General features: G+C 39.3%; 1 protein-coding gene across 1 annotated transcript in view; it reads right to left on the bottom strand.

Moving 5' to 3' along the window:
* MGMT (O-6-methylguanine-DNA methyltransferase) overlaps positions 1–24,829 on the bottom strand; it is a 196,714-nt gene that overhangs the window by 51,610 nt on the left and 120,275 nt on the right. The window contains exon 3 of the mRNA XM_087725984.1: positions 6,663–6,820. Coding sequence (XP_087582110.1) covers positions 6,663–6,820 — 158 coding nt within the window. The remainder of the gene's footprint in view (positions 1–6,662; positions 6,821–24,829) is intronic.

Genomic DNA, 24,829 nt, shown 5'->3' with positions numbered 1-24,829 from the left:
TAAGAAAGGCCTCTTTAAGAAGGGCTTACTTGGCAATAGAATGGAATGGAATAGAATATTATTTATTGTGTGATTGGACACAGAAGGTGTTTGTCTCTGGTGCATAAGCCCTCAGTCTTTGCATTATATGATACAAACAACAAAGCAACAAATTAATTAATTAATTAATTAATTAATTAATTAATTAATTGAATTTATAGGCCACCCAATCCTGAAGGACTCTGGGCGGCTTACAAAGAGGAAGAAAGGAAAAATAAAATAAAATAAAAAGAATAGTTTAAAATTCCCAACACTCATTCAATCTAATCGGGGCTGGACCTTTACAACAAGGTCAACAGCCCCAGGCCTGCCGGAACAGCCAGCTTTTAACAGCTTTCCTGAAGGCCATGAGAGTGAGTAAGGTCTGGATCTCTGGGGGTAGCTGATTCCACAGGGTCGGAGCAGCCACAGAGAAGGCTCTCCTCCGGGGGCCCGCCAGCCGACACTGACGGCATCCGAAGGAGGCCCAATCTGTGGGATCTTATCGGCCGTTGGGAGGTCTTGATCTTAATCTTAAAATAGGAGAAGGTAATAGGAAAAATGAAACTGATAACATTAATACAGCTGTACTACATGGGTAAATTCACTTTATTCACTGCAGTTGTATCTCCTTTCCCAGGATATGAACTTGTGACTTATAATACTGCTGCTGTTGCTTCTGGGTGTGATGATGACTTTCTCAAAGTGGACAAAATATCTATCTATCTATCTATCTATCTATCTATCTATCTATCTATCTATCTATCTATCTATCCATCCATCCATCCATCCATCCATCCATCCATCCATCCATCCATCCATCCATATCTATCTATCTATCTATCTATCTATCTATCTATCTATCTATCTATCTATCTATCTATCTATCTATCTATCTATCTATCCATCCATCCATCCATCCATCCATCCCGGAGCTTCGTATAATACCCAACCTCCGGTCCTTCCGATGCACCCTAAAAGTTGGCTTTTCCAGCAAGCCAGCCTGGCCTGAACAAAATAAAACAAATGATTGATTATTGTTAATTTTAATCGAATTTAAAATGTTATTGTTAATCTTAATTGGGTTTGTTTTTTTTGGATACCCTCTCTAATTTTTTTTTAAACTTTTGTAATATGTGTTTTTTTAATGTTGTACGCTGCCCTGAGTCCTTGGGAGAAGGGCGGCATATAAATCCAATAAACAAACAAACAAACAAAGTCAGCAGAGAACAGCACTCTCAAAAACCCTAAATGGACTCTCTGGTTCAGCATAAACATTCTTTGCCAGCAGCAGGAGAAGAATTATTCACCGTTGAGTTTCATACTAAACAATTGGTACTGGGATAGACATAAAGATAAGAAAGAAATGCAATGAAAAAGATCTGTTAACAGGTCTTGTCAACGTGGACCACATGTCTGGTGGATAACATAAACTCAGGAACTTAAATTAAAGCACAGCTACGAAGCCTTTTCTCTAAATTAGAGGTCTGGGCACCTTTTGCACTGTGACCCATTTAACAATTTGGCAAAGAAGAATCTAGACCTTCTGAAAGGTCTGATTCTGAGGTGCCTGTTCCCTACTGGAGTAACCAACTTGCTTGAGGGCTGCTATTAGTCACAGGAAGGGGGGAAAAAGTCTTGTTGGTGCCCAATTTTCTTTTCATTTCTTTAACAAACCAGCTGGTTTGAACGAGTTCTAGTCTCATTTTACTAAGGAAGATGACCTCCGGATACAATCCTGGTTGACAATCCAGACACTAGATTCAGTCCACTCGTTGAATTCAGATTACTCACTCACCTTTTTCTCAACTCAAATTTGCATCTTTTTTCTCTAATAAAATATCTTCTGTTTTGCAAAAGAATCCTTTATTTCATTACGTTTTTTTTTTTTTTAATCCAATGTCAGTCAAGGTCTTTTTATTCGGGAAGAAAAATCTACTTCACCTATTATTTATTTTTTAGAATTCGGAATGAGATAATTCTAATATTTCTTTCTTTTTTTATATATTTCAATGCATGAAAATACTTAACATTTATGTTAAGTGTGACAGCAACCAATAGTTGCTGCTCCAATTTCTATTCTGAGCAGGGCTGTTCTCTAATGCTGCTTTTTTCCCTGTTTGAACAGTAATGATTGTCCAAAGAACTATGGACAACATCTCTCTTGTTGGGCTAAGAGAACATAAAGAATCACTGTTTCCTATTCTTACTATCTTTGCAAAGAGATCATTTAGAAATGCAGAGTAATGAAAATTAATGAAAACTTTACTGAGCAAATTATGACCTTGGATATTTGGAGATTGTCTTTCATGCTTGTTAAGGGGTCAAGAAGTATCGCTGTCTGAAAACAGACTGAGAGTAACAACTCAGTCTCAACTCTCCAAATACAAAGGAAAAATCCCAAGGGAAAGTTGGTTGCAGTTAATAAAAACATCCATATTTAAGGAGTTCAGATACATACAACATGTCGCTTTAAGACTGACTGTGACACAAATTTCTTTCTCGGAGGATCTCAGGTTGCCTTTCGTATCCAAAGTTTCTTTATTCCTATTCAGATTTATGTGAAACTTAACAGATATTGTCAATGAGTCAGAGTTCACAGTCAAGTTGCCTTCTGCAAGCAGATATAATTTTGCCTTCGTTTCTTCAAATTATCCTGTTCTCCGGAATGTAGGGAGCCTTTTTTTCCAGTTGTAGGCCAGAATCCTTCACATCAGGATCATGAATTACAGGGACTGAATCTTTTATTTCTTGATTAATACTGGTACTTGGTTCCTTGGCTTCAAATTGCCATCAGCTCTCTCATCTTCTGAAAAAGTCAATATATCCAGCTCGGCCCTGACAATTACTTACATACAAAATTTTTGAGTTTAGAATAGAATCCACATGTCGCAAACTACTTGCTTCAAAAGAAACGAGGCCTATCATATAACGGTGCCTATCAAGATTTTAGACCACGAGAAAATCTTTAGACTGAATACTTAAGGGATATAGAGCCGAGGTGGCGCAGAGGTTAGAGTGCAGTACTGCAGGCCACTTCAGCTGACTGTTATCTGCAGTTCAGCGGTTCAAATCTCACCGGCTCAAGGTTGACTCAGCCTTCCATCCTTCCGAGGTGGGTGAAATGAGGACCCAGACTGTGGGGGCGATAAGCTGACTCTGTAAACCGCTTAGAGAGGGCTGAAAGCCCTATGAAGCGATATATAAATCTAACTGCTATATTTTTTCTAACATTCAAATGTGACCAAGATGTAATGGGTAAATAGAATCAAGTTGATGTCCGTTAATGATTTTGTTTGGATATACTAGGTCAACTAATGACACAAATTAATTTTTACTCCAAGACAATTTTCAGATTTCATGGGGAAATGATATTGTGCTCTAAGTTATTGTGACCTGACACCCCCAATGATAATCCCAATGGGATTTTTACAAAATCTGACTTTTCCTTAATTGAGGAAGGATACTGAATCAGATCTGTGTGTCCTCTTTGTCCCTGTGAGGGTTAAAGATATGTTGGCCTTGGCTTTATAGTTTTATAACATCACATTTAAAAAACATTTACTGTTTGACATGCTGTACTTCAGTCATTAGTGTTCTTAAATTAATTACTATCTCCCAAGAAGAAGATCACTGTGATCTTGCACTGAATATTGTATACGATTCCCCGTAATATGAGAATGCTAGATGAATCACATTGATTGAGCATGAAATACCCCTCGCGGTAATTCTCTCTTAGCTGATCAGAACCCAGAACTTACGATTCTGACCCGATTCTGGAGAGATTGCATTGTAATTTTGACATGGCTGATATTTGTCTTTATATTTTTGTGATGTTAAAAGAACCTGTGCCAGATCTTACTTCATTTCAAAATTTTATTGTCAATTCAAACATTAGTACAGACCCTATCCCACTCTAAGGATTACTAACCATAATGGATATGTGTAATATTGGGGAAAAAATGGGGGGGGGGACGACACTCAGTCAAGAAGATTCTACTAGTAAACAATCAGATAATGTAACATTTCGATAGAAAAATAAATTAACATCTGTCTGGAATTAGGAGCTACATGGTGAATATTTTGCCCTGAAGAGAGGTATATTTATTAGATGTATATCTTGCTCAAGGCCGTGTGGCTAGTGCTCCGTTCTCCTATCTTCCTCTAAAAGGACAACATTTTTCAGTGGGTTGGGCTAAGAGAATGGATAGCCCCAAATCACCCAGTGACAGAGAATGGATTTCAGTGTGGATTTTTGGGGGGGCTACTTCAACATCTTAATCACTGTAACACGCTTGCCTTTTTAAAATCTCATCACTCTATCTCCATGCAAAAATAACTAAAATTTCTGCCTAGCCAGAGAACAACCTATTCTATTTTTTTTCTCCTGTAAATGTTCTACTATCTGATAAAATGTCACTGTAATACATAAGATCCCTTTCCATAATCCCCAGCTCTGCGTTGTTTTTTATTCTTAAATATTTATATATGAAAAGCTCAGTGAGGATCAAATGTCAAGGAGACTGTAATTTGAGGTATTTCTAGCCTGGCTTTTAACAACTGCATATAGGAACAATTTAGTAAATAAAGGTAAAGCAATCCCATTAATTTTAGTCAATTTGCTCCTACGCATATATGGTTATGACTGCAACTATAAAGGGGTTTTTATCAAGAAAATAGCAGCAACAAATTGACAATAGATTCATCAATTTTGCTTCATTTATATTTTGATATAGCTGTAGCCAAGGAAAGCTTTGTCAATTTTACAGAAAAATACCAAAGTCAAAATAGACGGGGATGCAGTTCCTAACATACATCAACATTTATTATTCAAAGCAGATGAAGAATAAATCCACATCTGAATATAAGTGCAAATTAAATATGTATTTTGGAGTAATAGATTGCAAAAAGAGGATCTAAATGCAACGGTATTCGCCAACACATATGTAAAACAAAATGCGGTATATTCACATCGCTCATTTTGAAGAGTAAAAATCATTTCCCATAATGAGAGGAATAAAACTGCAACAAAAACAAATCACACGGCCATTCCCACATTAGTTACTGAAATCACCACTGCAAAACTGGAAAGTTTAGGTGCTGCATGAAGGGACAGTCAACCAGCACAAAAGCAATGTAAGAAATGAAGCAGGAAGACTCTGGCTATCTCTAATGGAAATTCCCACCGTATTTCTGATAAATAAGTGAGTGATCTGCATTCTAATAATTCAGCCCTTCGTATTAATTGTATAATTCAGCAATTTTTGTGTGTGCGTAAAGGTGTGTAAAGACAAATAAAATGGTGTTCTCCTCAAACATTCCTCCAGAGTTCGAAATGAGGAAACAAAACACATGGGCCGAGTTTTAAGCTAAAGTCAAATTAAACCTATTTTTTAGTTTAAGTCACTGATATTAATAAGTATTAATCTGGTTAAAATATTTTTTCTTCATATCTCCCCCACCCCCGAGTAACTTCAAGGTGGGTTCCTACCAGTTCGCACCTATTCGGTAGAACCGGTTCATCAAATCTACCGAACCGGTTAGAAGAGGTTCCACCAGTGGACCCGGAAAGCAGGCCACACCTATAGAAGAGGTTCCAAACATTTTTTGAAACCCACCACTGGTCCTTGGATATGATTATTCTACACTATCATGCTCATATTTATAAAACTCAGTGCCTCTGTGAAAGGTAAGGATGACTACTGCGTTTGTGGTGCAATCAGAACATTGTGCGTGTTGAAGTTGTTTTGACGGAAACCAAAGATGCCTTTTGAAAAACAAGTTTACATCATATTCCTATCATGCCAGTGCTGTGTGCGAGGTAATTTAAGGTGGTTCTGACAAGTGTCGTCGGCATCTTCATATCCGGTCACATGGGCGGCAAGCCACTCCCATCCAGTCACATGGGCGGCAAACCACTCCCACAAAGGAGGCCACACCCACAGAGTAGGTTTGAACAATTTTTGAAACCCACCACTGATGCTAGAGACTGGAGGTGACTCTCCCTGATGCCATCTGTCAGAAAAAGCAAAATCCCTACTTCTATTGTGTTTAACAATAGAAACAATTAACACCTTTTAGAAATATGGAACTTGAAACTCTTATTTTATTGCACGCAGTTTCTTCCGGATGATAATTAAACTATTGTCATTAAAGTCCCAAAGGTGTTTTTTTTTTTTTTTCAAGACGCAACTGGACATTCTTGTTTTTCTTTGAAGAAGTTTCGCTTTTCATCCAAGAAGCTTCTTCAGCTCTATTGCCATTAAATGAAGATCTGGTGACTGTCTCATGGAACTGAATCCCACTGAAGCATTCTTTTAGCACACTATTTCTCAAACTCAGCCATTTTACGTTGCGTGGGCTGGGGGAACACCGGGAATTGAAAGCCACACGTTTTTAAAGTTGCTGCGGTTGAGAAACACTCTTTTTGTGTTTTAGAAATTTCAGAAAGCAGGATTAGCAGGCCAGCGCAGACTTCCACTGTACTTGGATTTTGATATCAATAAAATAAAATCATAACTTTTTTGCAGATTTTAATCTCTAACGTGTTACCCAAAAGCCAAGTACAGACCTTTTTAAAAAACAACAACAGAAGCGCACATCATATAAGAAGCGCCAAATGTTACACTACGAGGCATACATACCTTGTTCTAGGAGATGATGGTGAAAAGGAGGCAGTGGAAGTTTCGGCATTAACTGGGGTTCGGTGAAATAAGCTTTAAGCCAAGCTATACATTGTTTCAGTGGTTCTTTCATTTCCCCTGTGGCTTCACAGACTTCACAAGATATTGAGGCCTCCATTCTGTTGAAAGAGCAACAGAGTGGCATTCATTTTAAAACTGCAGAGTTTCACTATAACCAAGTTACTTAAACGAAGCACAACGAAGAAAGACTATTATGTAAAAAGAAACTTCAGCCAGGCCAAAAATTCAAATGAGAAGGGGTGGGGTGCAGAGAAAATAAATATTAAAAAAAGGAAGAAATTTGGAATAAAGCACTTCAGTTTCCATCTCTGGTCACACATATCTCCTTTACGTATAGTATTATTTAAGCCTGTGGAGATAAAATACCTCCTTATCAGAGGTGGGTTCCTACCAGTTTGCACCTATTCGGTAGAACCGGTTCGTCAAATCTACCGAACCGGTTAGAAGAGGTTCCACCAGTGGACCCGGAAAGCAGGCCACACCTACAGAAGAGGTCCCAAAATTTTTTGAAACCCACCACTGGTCCTTGGATATGATTATTCTACACTATCATGCTCATATTTATAAAACTCAGTGCCTCTGTGAAAGGTAAGGATGACTACTGCGTTTGTGGTGCAATCAGAACATTGCGTGTGTTGAAGTTGTTTTAACGCAAACCAAAGATGCCTTTTCAAAAACAAGTTGACATCCTATTCTTATGCATGCCAGTGCTGTGTGTGAGGTCATTCAAGGTGGTTCTGACAAGTGTCGCATCTTCATATCCGGTCACATGGGCGGCAAGCCACTCCCACAAAGGAGGCCACACCCACAGAGTGGGTTCGAACAATTTTTGAAACCCACCACTGCTCCTTATAATATTTTCAAAGTCAGCAAATGCCTAGGCATATAGTTTAGAAAAAGGGAACACATTTAGGCAGGAGAAAATACCTAAAGAGCAACAGATAGATGCAATTTTCTAAGTGTCCCCCCACCAACATGTACGATGCATGCCAGATTAGAAAAAGATGATTAAAACTATTATACAAACCATTGGGGAAAGCAAATTTTGCTTGAATGAAGCTTGAAGTAAGGAAAACCACAAAGCCAAAAAAAATAAAATAAAAAATAAAACCAGACAAAAGGACAAGGAAATATTTCTGTGCGTTGTCAAGAAGAAGTATAGAAGTATAATGAAGTTATCAATTCCTCTGAAAATTCTTCTTCTCTTTTTGGTTTATGCTCTCTATAGCATGCAAATGGAAACATATTTATTTATGCAAGAAATATGCCAATAGTTGAGGAAAATGTCAAGCAAGGTGGATTGATGTAAATTTCACAGAATAAAAAAATTGGATTTGAATCCTGGCTTCAGCTCTTGTTCTCCACTTTGAAGTTTGTATATTTGCAGCAGAAAAAACAAAGGGTGCTTAAACAATTAAAAAGAGGAGTTTTTAAGAAAGGAAATCAGTTGAAATTGCTATCACTTCACCCAGTTATCTTCATAAGCACCTTCTCCAATTGATTTCAAAGAACTTTCTCCTGGTAAAAGTGAGCTGAGAACAAAAACGTTTTATCGTATGCTGTACAGAATTTTACTTGATTATTTGAACTCATCCATCTTTTTAAATCCCAGACATTGTATTATCTAATTGTACTTCTTATTGAGAATTTGCATCCATACAATTTATTGGACTTAATGTCCCACTTCTCTGGAAAATACAAATCTCTCTTCTTTTCAGTCCACCAGCACTTAATTAAAATTCAGTCTGCAATCTTATCCATTTCTCCATTTGAAAAAGGAATCAGCAGAATTTCTATATACTGTAGTTGTAATATTAGCCTTAAAATGAATATTTTAAATTTAAACCTAATATAACTCCCTATTTTTCCTCATACATGTTTTATGATGATAAATATCATCATAAATATAATGATTTTTTAGCTTTAGATACTTATTTTGTGTGTGTGTGTATGTGTGTGTTTTGCAAACGTTATGTATTATCTTCAATTAAGAGGAATACTGTGATATAGTAAAACCCTTAAAACATTTTGATTAAATGAAAAAATAGTTTGTTACATCTACTTTTCATTTTATACCCAATGTCCTACCTTAGTCTGGACTTAAAATGCTGGAGCCTGTAAGTTCAAATCATTATCAAACAGCAGTAGGTTACTCAAAAATTCTTGGGACTTTCCCCAGTCGGCAGAGAATTCAAATAATGACTTCTTTCTCTTGTACTGAAATCTAAAAACCTGCTGATTTTCTCTTTACTCAGAAAGCATACAAGACCTTAACCAAGTAGGAAAAGGTAATTTTCACATGCCAATCATAGAAACTGCTGCTACAGCAAAGTATGCAAAGAGACAATTTTGAACAGACATGTTTTTAGCACAACATTGGCAAGGGAGATGCTCCATCTTGGATTTTAGAAAATTGTACAATGACACTATTATCCTTTGTTAAAGTAGCTAGATGATCCCCACTTCTTGTAGAAGGGAGCAAAGATACTTGAAGAACGTGTACAAGTGATATTGATTTTGTAATCCACATTCATAAATGTGTTTGTGTGGGTGTTTTACTTGACATTCATATACATGTTTCCTTGATGTGCTTTAAAAAAATGTTATTAAATAAAATTGTATTCTTATTTCTCTTGCATGCTTTTTATGCATTATCTTTATTTTTTAATAATGAATGTATACCTCACATTTCTGTTTATTGCAAAATTTATGTTTAAATTGTTGTAATTAAAAAAAAAACAAATGACAAAAAAAACAAAAACTGAAACCAAAATGAAAATCACTACATAATCATTAACTAATTAACAAATAAAATATTGGGAAAAGACTTGCATTTACAATAGCAATATCAATAGCAGTAGACTTATATACCGCTTCATAGGCCTTTCAGGCCTCTCTAAGCGGTTTTACAGAGAGTCAGCATATTGCCCCCAACAATCTGGGTCCTCATTTTACCCACCTCGGAAGGATGGAAGGCTGAGTCAACCCTGAGCCGGTGAGATTTGAACCGCTGACCTGCTGATCTAGCAGTAGCCTGCAGTGCTACATCCTGTTCTAAAGCCAAACATATCTTTTTTAGGAAGTACATTCCATAGCCTAGGAATCAATTAGAATAATTATCCCTACCATCTTAATATAAGGCAATTCACAATGAAATAAGTTATAATGAATATAACTGCTAATTGTAGCAGTTATCTATATAACTGCTATGTATAACTGCTAATTGTAGCAGTTATCTATATAACTATATCCCAAACACCACAATTCATCCGATCAATACGGATGAATTGTGGTGTTTGGGTTCATGCATTTATTTTTTTGAGCAGAATGGTATTTGGCCATAAAATACTATTATTCAAACATTTGATGCTCCTTCTGAAAAGCTTCACAATACTACAGTTGTTATCATTTTGGAAGGCAAATTAGAGAATCTTCAAAACCATACTGGTATGATTATAAGCAATTTCCTGAGAACTAATCCACAAATGACTTGAAATCTTCCTAGGAATTGTCAGCTATCTTGACTTTCTGAAGGAGGAATCCTTTCCAGAATATCAAGGTTGTTGAGATGAAATCAGTAGAGTAGACTAATGGGGAAAAATAGGATTGATACTACATATTAAAGTTTAACATTGATAGCTCATGGTCCAGAAGTGGAAGACACATGGGGAGTGCAGGCACACTGTTAGAACAACAGCCAAGATTGTACTGTAGGCAAGTTGTACTTCCAAGAGATTTGATGGGCATCACCTTGTAGAGTGTTATTCTATATGGACATGCTTACTGAAGAAGTCCGTTAAGTGTAGCCCATAACATTGGGAAGGTGCTTAGAGAATAAGACCTTATTAGATGGAAGGCTTGCAAATCTCTAACTAGATTTTAAGAAAAGGACCATTGGCTTACTTGAAGGGTTCTGTTTTGTCTAAGCGCGGGCTAAATTAGTCTGGTTGCCCTAGGACTGAGGAATCTTTTTCCTTGGCCATGCCTCCTGGTGCTCCTTAACGACAGATTTTTGACCAGTTCTGGAACCAGTGAAGGCTGAAGTTGTGATGATACAATAGGAGTAAGTCCGAGCTGACGTGATGGTCCCGAATTCCTGAACCCGAAAGGCCCAGGGCGGGTTTGGACTCTCCTGCAATGCACAGGAAAAAACCCTTCAGGTAAGCCAATGGTCATTTTCCTGTGCACTGCTTGGAGAGTCCAAGCATGGGACATAGCAATAGCAATAGCAGTTAGACTTATATACCGCTTCATAGGGCTTTCAGCCCTCTCTAAGCGGTTCACAGAGTCAGCATATTGCCCCCACAGTCTGGGTCCTCATTTCACCCACCTCGGAAGGATGGAAGGCTGAGTCACCCTTGAGCTGGTGAGATTTGAACAGCCGAACTGCAGAACTGCAGTCAGCTGAAGTAGCCTGCAGTGCTGCATTTAACCACTGTGCCACCTCGGCTCTTGCCACCCAAGTTATATGTCACTAGGGTGGGAAGAAAATCTGTCCTGGGATTCGGTTGTGGAAACAACCCGCTGGAGAACCCGCCTGCTGAACGATGCCTCGACTGAGGCAAACATGTCCAATTTATAGTTTCTGATAAAGGGCTAAGGGAATGACCAATAGCCACCCTGCATATTTGTCTATGGTAGCCTGGGTTGCCCAGGCAGTTATGGTGGTGGCGCTCCTTGTAGAATGAGCGGTGATATGTCGAGGTACTGCCTTGGACTGATGTTCATACGCAGCCGCAATGCATGCTCTTAGTCATCTGCCGATAGTGGAGCATGTTACCTTTCGTCCCATGGACCCTGGCTGAAATGACACAAAAAGGGCCTCGGATCTGCGGAAATCTGCTGTCCATTTTATGTATCTCCACAGGGCCTGTCTGACGTCCAGAGTGTGTCAGACGCGTTCCCTTGGGTATCTGGGCCGCGGGCAAAAGTTTGGTAAAATTATCTCTTGCGCCCTATGGAACCCTAAGGAAGTGTTTCATTTTTCTTTGCACTTAGCTCTATATGAGGTATCCATGAGGTATCAATCAACCAGCTCCTTGTCCAACCTATGGTCATTAGCCACGGTTATACCTATCTTTAAAAAGGGAGAGCCTAGTCTAGTAGAAAATTACAGACCAGCCTCACTGTGTTGCATCATCTGTAAAATTATGGAATCAATTATAAACCAATCCATCACCCTCCACTTAGTGACAAACAACCTGCAATCTAACAAGCAGTTTGGTTTTAGAAAAAAATTGTTCTGTAATCTGCAACTCTTACCCTGTAGAAACATTTCGACCATACATCTTGACCAGGGTAAAGCAAAAGATGCAATTTACATAGACTTCTGTAAAGCCTTTGGTTCAGTGGTGCACGACAAATTACTGTTGAAACTAAGCAATAGCGATAGCAATAGCAGTTAGACTTATATACGGCTTCATAGGGCTTTCAGCCCTCTCTAAGCGGTTTACAGAGTCAGCATGTCGCCCCCAACAACAATCCGGGTCCTCATTTCACCCACCTCGGAAGGATGGAAGGCTGAGTCAACCCTGAGCCGGTGAGATTTGAACCGCTGAAATGCAGATAGCAGTCAGCTGAAGTGGCCTGCAGTGCTGCATTTAACCACTGCGCCACCTCGGCTCTAGAACTAAGTTCTTGCGGTATCTGCACAAGTGGATAGCTGCGTTTCTGTCCAACAGGCAACAAATAGTCAACATAGGGAGGGTGCAAAAATCCGGCATCAGTTAACAGCAGTGTCCCGCAAGGCAGCGTTTTAGGACCCACACTCTTTTTGCTTTACATCAACAACCTATGCGATCACCTTAAAAGCAGCTGTGTCCTCTTCGCTGATGACGCAAAATTATTTTATTTATTTAACACCACTGACAATGCTGCTACCCTACAAAGTGACCCTACAAAGTGACCTTGACTATGTGTCAGAATGGTCGTGCATTTGGCAACTCCTAATAACTCCACTAATAAATGCTTTGTCCTGCACATCGGCAAAAAAAAATATCGGAACACCAAATACATGTTGGGGGGGGGAAACGATCTCTAGACGACCTTCACTTTGTCAAGGACCTAGCAAAACTCATCTCAAACAATTTAAGCCACAGAGCTCACTGTAACAGCATTGCCAAAAAGGCATTAAGAGTTGTTAACCTAATCTTGCGAAGCTTCTCCTCCAGTAACATCGTATTGCTAACTAGGGCATGCAAAACCTTTGCCAGACCAATTCTCGAATACAGCTCGTCTGCCTGGAATCCACACTGTACATCGGACATTAATACGATGGAGCGGGTCCAGAGGTATTTCACGAGAAGAGTACTCCACTCCTCTCAATAGAATCCCTTATGCCATCAGGCTTGAAATTCTGGGCTTGGACAATCTGGAATTGCACCACCTGCGGTCCGATCTAAGCGTACTACACAAAATTGTCTGCTGCAGCTTCTTACTTGTCAACGACTTCTTCAACTTCAACCACAATAAAACGCGGGCAAACGATTGATATAAACTCAAGGTAAACCGCTTTAAACTCGATTGCAGAAAATATGACTTCAGCAACAGAGGGGTCAATGCATGGAATGCTCTACCCAACTCCATTGTTACTACCTTAAACCCTCACAGCTTCAACCTCAAACTGTCTACTGTGGACCTCACCCCATTCCTAAGAAATATGTAAAGGGGGCGTGCATAAACATACCAGCGTGTCTACCGTCCTTGTCTTACTGTCCCCATTTATCTGTACTTACTTCCTTTTTCATTATGTTTATACATATACCTGCTATCTTGTACCTATTTGACAAACAAACAAACAAACAAACAAACAAATATAAGCAAATAAATAAATCCGAAGAATTATTTAACCAAAGAACTAACACATTGTGCTTTTACAATTTGAACATTTTGTAATCTACTCAGTGTCAGCAACCTAATTCAGGAAGTAAATATTACCACATTCTTGTTACCTTTAAATGCACACAAATTAATTTGTTTAAGGTGAATTTGAATAATCTTGATTATTGTACTTTTTATCACTCTCCGATCATATTTTAAAGCAGTTTACAAAAAGAATAAATTAAAATACATATTTAAATACTTAAAAATGACATGAAAATATTTTCTACACACACACACACACACACAAACACACACACACCATTTCAAAGGGTATGGAAGAAAGGGAAAAACACATAAAACACGTATTATTAACACTCTATGTAGATTTTTTAAAGTAGTTATTTCAACACCTTAATGTCATTTAAATAGTATTCTTTGATAGATGAAGGCAAAACTACCACCAAAATTGCAGATGAATTGTCTATTCCCTGATGATTCCAAAACAATTACAGGATGCAGAGCAATCTAGTTAAATTTTATTCAAAAGCTTACTACACTTGTGTTTTCTCTTATTTTTCTATCAATGAAACCCAGGAGGCTTAAGCACAATTCATTATGTATGAGACCCAACTTACAGTGCTTGACTGTTGATTAATAGGAAAGTTTGCCGTATGTACATTTTGCAACATTAGATGCATACAATATGCTAACTTATTCTTCCACTGAAGCTAATTATTTACAAAAATGACTACTTGAGACTACAATTTATTAAATGCATGCATCCAGTCTCAATTTGGCCCCAAAAGACAATCTGGAATAAAGATCTTTTACTTGATGTGACAACTTCTGGGAAGAATGTTATTAATATTCTAAATGTAGCGAATAAAATGTTCAGAATAGCCTTATGTCTATGTTGTGTTCGCTCTTCACAGTGAAATCACTGAATAAGAACAAGTTTTTCAAAAAGTTTAACACGGGGCACATGGGGGTTGGCCTAATTTTAAATTAATTTTGTAAAAAAAAAAGACTTACATAGAATAAGGATTTTTGAAAATAAAAAAAATTTAATACGTTTTTAAAGGAGTTTAGAAACTGAAACATATGAAACATTGAAAATATAATTTTTACAGATATTATTTTACCGTAATAATAATTTAAAGATATACTGAAGGATCTTTAATGTATTCAATATATGTCTTAATGTATAATTATGACCTTTAAAGCGCTCCATGTCTTAGGCCCAGGGTACCTGCGAGACCACCTACTGCCACCGGTAGCCTCCCACCGTCCGGCGCGATCCCACAGAGTTGGCTTCCTCAGGGTGCCGTCGGCCAGACAGTGTCGGCTAGCGACCCCCAGGGGGAGAGCCTTCTCTGTGGGAGCGCCTTCCCTCTGGAATGAGCTGCCCCCGGAGCTTCACATAATCCCCGACCTCCGGTCCTTCCGACGCGCCCTAAAAAGTTGGCTTTTCCAGCAAGCCAGCCTGGCCTGAACAAAATAAAACAAAGTATTGATTACTTTTAATTTTAATTTTAATTCTTTTTAAAAAATGTGTCATTGTCAATTTTAATTGGGTTTGGGATATCCTATTTAATTTCTTTTTAACGTTTGTATTATGTGTTTCTTTTAAGAGAGCCGAGGTGGCGCAGTGGTTAAATGCAGCACTGCAGGCTACTTCAGTTGACTGCAGTTCTGCAGTTTGGCTGTTCAAATCTCACCGGCTCAGGGTTGACTCAGCCTTCCATCCTTCCGAGGTGGGTAAAATGAGGACCCAGATTGTTGGGGGCAATAATGCTGACTCTGTAAACCGCTTAGAGAGGGCTGAAAGCCCTATGAAGCGGTATATAAGTCTAACTGCTATTGCTATTAATGTTGTACGCCGCCCTGAGTGCTTGGGAGAAGGGCGGCATATCTAATAAACCAAACCATAATTATTTTCAATGGGCAACCAAGCTAGTTAAATAGTAAAGTCCAGATTGTGATTTATGTATCTACTGCCAGAATAGTTTTTGACAATAAATGATATTATTATTGGGAATGACTGGGTTTGATTGTGAAGCAAAGAAATACATTTAATATAGAATGAAATAACTCATACAAAATCACTATCAAACATACAAAAAGGTAAAGGTTCCCTTTGCACATATATACTAGTTGTTCCCAAGTTTAGAGGGTGGTGCTCATCTCCGTTACAAAGCCGAAGAGCCAGCTCTGTCCATGGTCATGTGCCCAGCATGACTACTTACATTTTTTACATGCTTTCGAACTGCTAGGTTGGCAGAAGCTGGGACAAAGTAATGGGAGCTCACTCCGTTACGCGGCACTAGAGATTAGAACCGCTGAACTGCTGACCTTTCTGATCGACAAGCTCAGCGTCTTAGCCACTGAGCCACCGCATCCCTTCAACACACACACACACACACAGACACACATCTATACTAGTCTCCCTTTATTTATTTATCAGCACAAATACAACACAAATGTAACAAAGGCAACAGTAAAAAATATTGGGTTTCTGTCTGGATGGTCTCTTGTGACGAGCCGATAGACAGAGAATGGAAGCAGTGAGCTTCCTCCCATATTTGGGCATACCAGGGGTTGTGACACTAAATACATACCTATTTCCCTGGCTCAGCTGATAAGGAGGAGAACCTTGTGGCTTAGTGGTTAACACATCTGCCTAAGATGTAATACAGCTCAGGTTCGATTCCCAGTAAGGGTATGGCTAGCTGATGAGAGCTAAATAGCTTGAAATAGATCTATACTAGTCTCCCTTTATTTATTTATCAGCACAAATACAACACAAATGTAACAAAGGCAACAGTAAAAAATATTGGGTTTCTGTCTGGATGGTCTCTTGTGACGAGCTGATAGACAGAGAATGGAAGCAGTAGACTTCCTCCCATATTTGGGCATACCAGGGGTTGTGACACTAAATACATACCTATTTCCCTGGCTCAGCTGATAAGGAGGAAAACCTTGTGGCTTAGTGGTTAACACATCTGCCTAAGATGTAACACAGCTCAGGTTCGATTCCCAGTAAGGGTATGGCTAGCTGATGAGAGCTAAATAGCTTGAAATAGATCTATACTAGTCTCCCTTTATTTATTTATCAGCACAAATACAACACACACACACACACACACACACACAAACAAACAAACACACAAGGTTTGGTATCTATTACACCATCTTTCTGACTGGAAATTTTGAAATATTTATTACACCTAATATTACAAATATGAATCATAATGGGAATTCAGAATTTTGGTTTTGGTTTGGAATAATGGTTTTAAGTTGCAGCATTGAGTTGTGTCAAAATGGATGTAATAAAATGCTTTTAAAATGGAGGAGAAATGTTTATCCAAGATATTATTTATATTAATGTTAGAAACAAGTTTACAGAAATATAAAGAGGTCAACGTTGTGATGGAATGAATGTGACATACTTTTTTCCTGAAGCTTTTCAGGTCGTGTGTAGGAGCATCCAGAATGTAATTGTCTCCATATCCTATGTGGTTGAAATATGTCAGTATACACTTTTTACATATAGGAAATGATTTTCTAAAGCAGAATCTGATCACTACCACCACAGAATGGGCTAAATAATGAACTCTTATGGTTAGATTTGAGTTTTCCTTACACATAGTTGTTCACTTTGTTGTTCACAAAGGAGCCGAGGTGGCGCAGTGGTTAGGGTGCAGTACTGCAGGCCACTTCAGCTGACTGTTATCTGCAGTTCAGCGGTTCAAATCTCACCGGCTCAAGGTTGACTCAGCCTTCCATCCTTCCGAGGTGGGTGAAATGAGGACCCAGACTGTGGGGGCGATATATGCTGACTCTGTAAACCGCTTAGAGAGGGCTGAAAGCCCTATGAAGCGGTATATAAGCCTAACTGCTATTGCTAACACTATTCATTTAACAACAGTTCGAAGTTATGATTGGCTTCAGAAAAAATGATCTAAAGGTGATCGGTCTTTTTAGTTACGATCCTTATGCTATTCCCACATAAATGTGATCATAATTTGGGCTCTTGGCAACCAGCTTGCATTTATGATAACTGTGTCTGCAGTCATTCATTTGTGATTTGCAACCTTCCCAGGTAACTTCTGAAAAGCAAAGTCAATTGGGAAGCCAGATGTGTTCCACAACTGCTTGATTCACTCATTAACTGTGATTTTCTTAACAACTGATTTGCTTAATTATTGATTTGCCTAATGATCTTAATAAAAATAGCCATAAAATCAGGTCCAATCATGTGTTGACTCATTTTATGACTGCACTGCCTTACAACAGAAATTCTGGTACATATTGTGGCCATTAGTTGAAGAAACACCCAGAGGTCATTGGGAGAACTGCTCAGGTTTAATTATTTATTTATTAGACTTATATACCGCTTCATAGGGCTTTCAGCCCTCTCTAAGCGGTTTACAGAGTCAGCACATCGCCCCCACAGTCTGGGTCCTCATTTCACCCACCTCGGAAGGATGGAAGGCTGAGTCAACCTTGAGCCGGTGAGATTTGAACCGCCGAACTGCAGATAACAGTCAGCTGAAGTAGCCTGCAGTGCTGCACTCTAACCACTGCGCCACCTCGGCTCTTATGTCTCTTATGTTAGGTTATGTCTCTGTACTCTACAAAGATGCTAAGTCTTGTCATCAAAATGAATTATCAGCCTGAAAGACAAAGGCCACTCTTTTGAAGAGAGCAAAGTCCACATTTTGGACAGAGAGGACCACTGGTTTGAAAGAGGGGGGGGGGGTCAAAGAGGTCATCTATGTCAAAATTGAACAGCCCTTTCTCAACAGAGGGAGGGGATAGGACAACCTCTATCTCCAGTTTATTACACAGTCCTTTCAACAGTTCCAAGAGGGCTCCACACCCATTTGGACTACTGAGGAGACCCTGACGACACAGATAAACCTCCAAGTGGCCTTAGCGATTCACTAAAAGAATGCAAATGAACAGCTGTCTTCTATTCCCCACCATCCAGTCAGAGTTGAAGAAACTTCTTGGATGAGAAGCGAAATGTCTTTAAAAAAGCCCGGAAAGTCCAGTTGCCTCTTGAAAAAAATTGTTGTCCTTTGGGACAACCATGACCTGTAGGATTGAGAATCTCCATAGAGATATACCAGCTTGAAAGATACTGTCCATTCTGAAATATTGTCTCACTATAGATCTTGCTCGGTCAGTGACAGATTCAAAGAGAATTAAATTCATGGAGAGAAAGTTTAAATAATATTTACTGGTTATTTAAAACTTTTTTCCCCCATGTTGAAGCAAATGATTCAGTTAGATATCCAAACGAGTTAACAATTTTCTGTGTACATAATTTAAGCTAAAGACGAGTTTGCCCTCAGTCATGCTTGAAGAACTCAACCTAGATTCAAAACTAAGCTCTTCCCTGCCAAATGTTTGACAAAAGCAGAATATGGTGCAAAAAGGTATTGAAAGAAAAATAAGTACTAAGGAGTTTTAGTAAAATTCCATAAAATGCTGGGATATTAAATGTGCATATTTAATAGCAGCAGGAGCAAATTTGCTACTTTTAATAAAAAAAAGAAATTAAGGGCTGCCCTTGAAGAGTGTTCGAAGACTTCAGTTAGTCCAGAATGCAGCCGTGCGAGCGATTGTGGGTGCACCCAGGTACACCCACGTCACACCTATCCTCCGTGAGCTGCACTGGCTACCCATTAGTCTCCGAATCCACTTCAAGGTGCTGGTCGCTACCTATAAAGCCCTACATGGCATCAGACCTGGGTACCTGAGAGACCGCCTCCTGCCGATTACCTCCCATAGACCGATCAGATCTCACAGGTTAGGTCTCCTCCGGATTCCATCCGCCAGCCAATGTCGGCTGGTGACCCCCCGGGGGACAGCCTTCTCTGTTGCAGCTCCAGCCCTCTGGAATGATCTCCCTGTCAAGATCCGGACCCTTATGACCCTCCCGGCTTTCCGCAAAGCCACCAAGTCCTGGCTGCTCCAGCAGGCCGGGGGGCCTGTGAAACATCCAACCCCGCGGAAATTGTGAATGTTGTGGTTTTGTTTTTAAAGTGTTGTCTTTGTCTAGTCTTCCCCCTTCCCTTGTCTATTTTGAGCCGCCCGGAGTCCTTCGGGAGTGGGCGGCATACAAGACAAATAAATACAAATACAAATACAATACAAGATTTGCCTTAGATTAGGCTTTAGACACAACACACTTACTTTGACTTTTACATTTTATAGACTTATAAAAATAAAGGCCTCAGTCCTTTAAGGAGAAAGCTTGTTCAATTGAAACCAATTACTCAGTGACTGTTTGGAAAAGATTAAAACTTTAGATTTCTCTTAATTTATGGTAATGAATCATTTTTTGCAATTAGTTGGCAAAACTGTTCAGAACCTGCTATAAATCAAACTTGATTGGAGAAAAAGTACATTATTGGCACACAATAAATGTAGATATTCTACTTTTTGGTGAATACACATGGTTTGTTAGAGACTAAACTGTAAGGCTGGAAGTGCACATTAAATAAATGCATTTGCTGCAGCCCGTCCTGAATGAGATCTTAAGATGAGGTTCAACTGTCAGATATTCCAATTTATTTCACAGAGATACCGATGACACTAAATTTAAAGAAGCTTTTATGTCAATCGACACCAACTTGATGGGATGTAATTAATCAATCAATGCAGTGAATATTTTACCTATTTTAGAATGCCAATATTTTCTGTAAAGCTAGAAAGCATCAAACAATACGTAAAGTAGAAAACTCTGCTTCTTGCCAAGTCATTTTGATGATCTCAATCTATTCCATGAGTGCTTAGATAACAAGTGTGATCATTTTTAAAGATGCTGCAAGAATTTTTGCATAACTTTTCCCTTTTTAGTATTTTATTAACTATAACCCCTTTTTAACAACGGATAACAATAAACTCGCAGTCTACTCTCTGTAATTCTTTCTCATTCTCTCTCTCTCACATACACATCTTGGTAGTTTTCAGACCTTGGTGGTAGTCTGGGAAAAATTACTTGTAAAATATTAGTCTAGAACTGCGACGAAAACATTACAGATAAATAGGAAATATAATTTAAGGGCCAGAGATCTAGCATAGTGATTCTGCATTGTTTGTGGGAGGGCAGTTGTCCAAAACCTAGGTACACCCATGTCACACCTATCCTCCGCGAGCTGCACTGGCTACCCATTAGTCTCCGGACCCGCTTCAAGGTGCTGGTCGTCACCTATAAAGCCCTACATGGCATCGGACCTGGGTACCTGAGAGACCGCCTCCTGCCGATTACCTCCCATAGACCGATTAGATCTCACAGGTTAGGTCTCCTCCGGATTCCATCTGCCAGCCAATGTCGGCTGGCGACCCCCCGGGGGACAGCCTTCTCTGTTGCAGCTCCAGCCCTCTGGAATGACCTCCCCGTGGAGATCCGGACCCTTATGACCCTCCCGGCCTTCCGCAAAGCCACCAAGTCCTGGCTGCTCCAGCAGGCCGGGGGGCTTGTGAAACATCCAGCCCCACGGAAATTGTGAATGTTGTGTTTTTAAAGTGTTGTCTCTGTCTTTGTCTATTTATCCCCTTTCCCTTGTCTATTGGGAGCCGCCCGGAGTCCTTCGGGAGTGGGCGGCATACAAGACAAATAAATAAATAAATAAATAAATAAATAAAATAACCTGAGATCTTGATTCTTGCAGTACTTTCTCTGGAGGTTATAATTCAGCAAGACATTCATACTGGCGCTGCTGCTGTGAAATTTGTTTTAATAGTAAAATTTACAGCCATTCTCTTTGTTGAGATTGCCTCTACTTGTGGCCTTCTAAATAGAGTTAATCTATGCTCATCTCGATGCTGATTGCTGATGGGGAGGTGCTTAAGTCTTTTTATTCCCTTTTTTGCTTGTTGACTTCTCTTATGCGTTGCCTTTAGATATTAAGATATTGATATAAATACAAAAAGCAGACCAGTTAGAGCAATAGTCTTCCCTATAATGATATGTGAATATGAGAGTTGGACACCAAGAATGGCTGATCGAAAAATTGTCATCTTTGAAGTGTGGTGCTGGTGTAAATTATTGTGTATTCCTTGGACAGCCAAAGTGACAGAAAGGTGTTATATTGTATAACATCAAACATATCACAAGAAGCTAAAATCAAAAGAGTACATCTGTTGGACTTGGCCATGTCATGCATGCAAATTCATTGGAAAAGACAACGATGCCCGGTTAGTGGACAAAGAAGAAGAGGCAAGCCAAGAACACGCTGGTTTGATAACATCAAGTTTGCTACAAAGCTGAACATCCAACAATTGAAAGATGCTGTCTTGACAGAGAGCACTCATGACCTGACAAATGCCGCCCGACAAATGCGCGCCGACAAAACCACGCCCACAAAACCGCGGTTAGGGTTAGAACGTTGTTTTCGCGTCCCATGTTGTTTGTTCATGGCACGCTTTTGTGGGCGCGGTTCTGTCGGCGCGCATTTGTCAGGCGCACATTTGTCGGTGAACCGAGAGCACTTGCCTTTAAAGTCGTTAAGAACTGGAGACGTCTAAATGGTTAAAAAAACAGCAACATAGATATTATGTCAATGTGACATAACATTGATGACTAATTCATCAGAGTGCCAGGCTTCTAGAAATTCCCTAATGTTTTTTAGACTTGGCTTGGACTAAGATAGTCACACTTTTCCAATTGAAACGATGGTTAAGTCTGTCCCTATGTTGTAAAATTAAAGAGTTTTCATCATGTCACCTGACTGCTAGTTGGTCTTCATGGATGCATTCAACCAGTCTTTGGCCTGTTTATTTTACATAGTGCTTGTTGCAATCATTACACTGTGTGTTGTGAATAACTTCTGGGGCTGCTTGGTCTTTTGGTTTACTTAGGATGTTTTGAAGGGATTTAGTTGGATTGTGTGCTACGCGGATTCTGTGTGATTGTAGTGGCAGTGTTATTCTTTTTAGAGCTTATGTTGGTTGTATTGTATTGAATTGATTGGCCTGGCACTTTTTGATAAAGTTGCATGAATATCCATTTTGTTGTATTATGTTGTATAGACACTGTCCATTTCTGCTGTTCTGGGTTGCAGTAATAGCAATAGCAATAGCAGTTAGACTTATATACCGCTTCATAGAGCTTTCAGCCATCTCTAAGCGGTTTACAGAATCAGCATATCGCCCCCAACAATCCGGGTCCTCATTTCACCCACCTCGGAAGGATGGAAGGCTGAGTCAACCTTGAGCCGGTGAGATTAGAACCGCCGAACTGCAGATAACAGTCAGCTGAAGTGGCCTGCAGTGCTGCACCCTAACCACTGCGCCAGCTCGGCTCTTTGGTTAGGCAGAGGTTTATGAGATCCATAATCCTGGGTGTTTCAATCTTCATAGATTAGATTAGGTCAGATGTGCTGTATAGAGCAACGTGGTCATAAATTCTTTGGCTAATTCCGGATCTATGGATGTAAACAGTGCTGTGACATCGAATGAGACATGCTTTCTTCTGTGTGGTTCCCAGCCTACAAAAAATACACTCTGAAGAAATTCATTGGCCCCAAATTCATTGGTTTAGGCAAAGGAAAACAATCCCATCTCTTTCATCAAGCTTTTATTTATTATTAAATGTATATGCTGCCCACCACATTCTCCACAGTGACTCTGGCCAACTTGCAATACAATAAATATAGAGATATAAAAACAATTATAAATTTGGAAATAACAGATAAAATTACAAAAAATTAAATAGACTAAAAATCTGGGGCCCACTTGGGACAGAAGTGTTGTCTCCTTCTCTCACTGCCCCAATCACCTATAGCCAAAATAATCTCCATTGGGACACCACACAAATTGACAGGTCTTAAGGCCCTTTCAGAAGGCTAGAAATGCCTTCGAATGGTTAGCTGACTTGATTTTAATAATCTACGTTTGTTCTTTTTAAAACAATCCTTGGTTTACAACCTCTTGTTCAGAGATAAAGGGGATAGATGACTGATCTGTGAAGTTGCACCCATCGCAACCTCCCACCGTCATGTAATCTCAATTTGGGCACACCTAATTAGGATGTTGAAGCAAGCCATAGTCACGTGATCCCATTAGAGGTTGACTCTGCTGTTGTCCACAAGCAAAATCAATTTTGATTTTGAAAGTTGGTCCTATCACTTTTTCTCTTGAGCAATCCCATTATGGAGTACGAGATCCCAGGAATCTGAGAGTCCATACTACTCCCACATCTGCATTCACTCTGTAACACATGCCTACCTGCATCAATCTTCCCATCTACAAGTGCCCCTGGCTTGCCCGTGGTCCCTAACACCCCCCCATAGCCCTTACCAGCCCACCTAGCATTCCCTGCTAGCCCATCCTAGCAACCACCATTGCTCCATAACATCCACCCTCTGGGTATCCCCTCATGCAATTTGCCGGAGATTCCCTTTTTTTCTGTTTAAAGATGTACATGTTTCCGGAATTATGACGGCAACCAGGATTGCAGTCGCTAAGTGGCTGCAGTCATGTAATATCACACTTTATGACCACGTTGTTAAACAACAATGGTGATCGCAGTCACAATTGCCAGCATAACTTAAAGACTTCCTTCATTTCAATTCGTGTTGTTTTTATTATGCTATTTGAGCCTTGGCTCTTATAGGAACAAGAAGCTATGCTATACTTTTAATAGATAATATATTCTTTCTATGATGCTCGGTCTTTTAATCACTCACTTGCAAATTTGTAATGAGCATTCAAGGGTGAACTCACAGTGTTCGAGAAACATTGAAAAACTATAGCAAAAGGATAAGTATTTTACAATCAAAGAATTCTGCTATAGTTAAAAGTATATTTTATGATTATTTAGTATGAAGTTTGAAAGACCAAACAGAAATTGCACAGTACCAAGTATTTTATTTTAAAGATAAATGCTTTAGTGTGTATACACATGTATACACACATAGATTAAGCAATGGAACCCACCCCTCACACACACATATATATATAGTACTACGATATTAGACTGCATTCTACTAGATTTAACTGAATCTATGTTGCATTCCATTAGTGTGTGCATACAGCATTAATAAATAACGCTGCCACTTAAACGCCTTTCTTGAAAATTGGTTTGTTCTGTTCTGTATAAATAATACAAATTTCTCTGTTAGTAAGTATGTCAGATTTGCTTCCCTTTTCCCTTTACCTATGCATAGCAAGCAATATGAGCAAATGTAGCAGTTCAATCTAGGAAGTAGTTTATAGACCAGCAATAATAATATAGTACTTGGCTAGCATAGCCAAAACCCATGTATTCT

This window comes from Thamnophis sirtalis, unplaced genomic scaffold (assembly GCF_051295495.1).
Source record: "Thamnophis sirtalis isolate CommonGarterSnake01/CBP01778 unplaced genomic scaffold, rThaSir2_p1.2 scaffold_11, whole genome shotgun sequence".
NCBI classification, from domain to species: domain Eukaryota; kingdom Metazoa; phylum Chordata; class Lepidosauria; order Squamata; family Natricidae; genus Thamnophis; species Thamnophis sirtalis.
The sequence above is the reverse complement of the archived record's forward strand: the minus strand, read 5'-3'. Positions and strand labels throughout refer to the sequence as shown.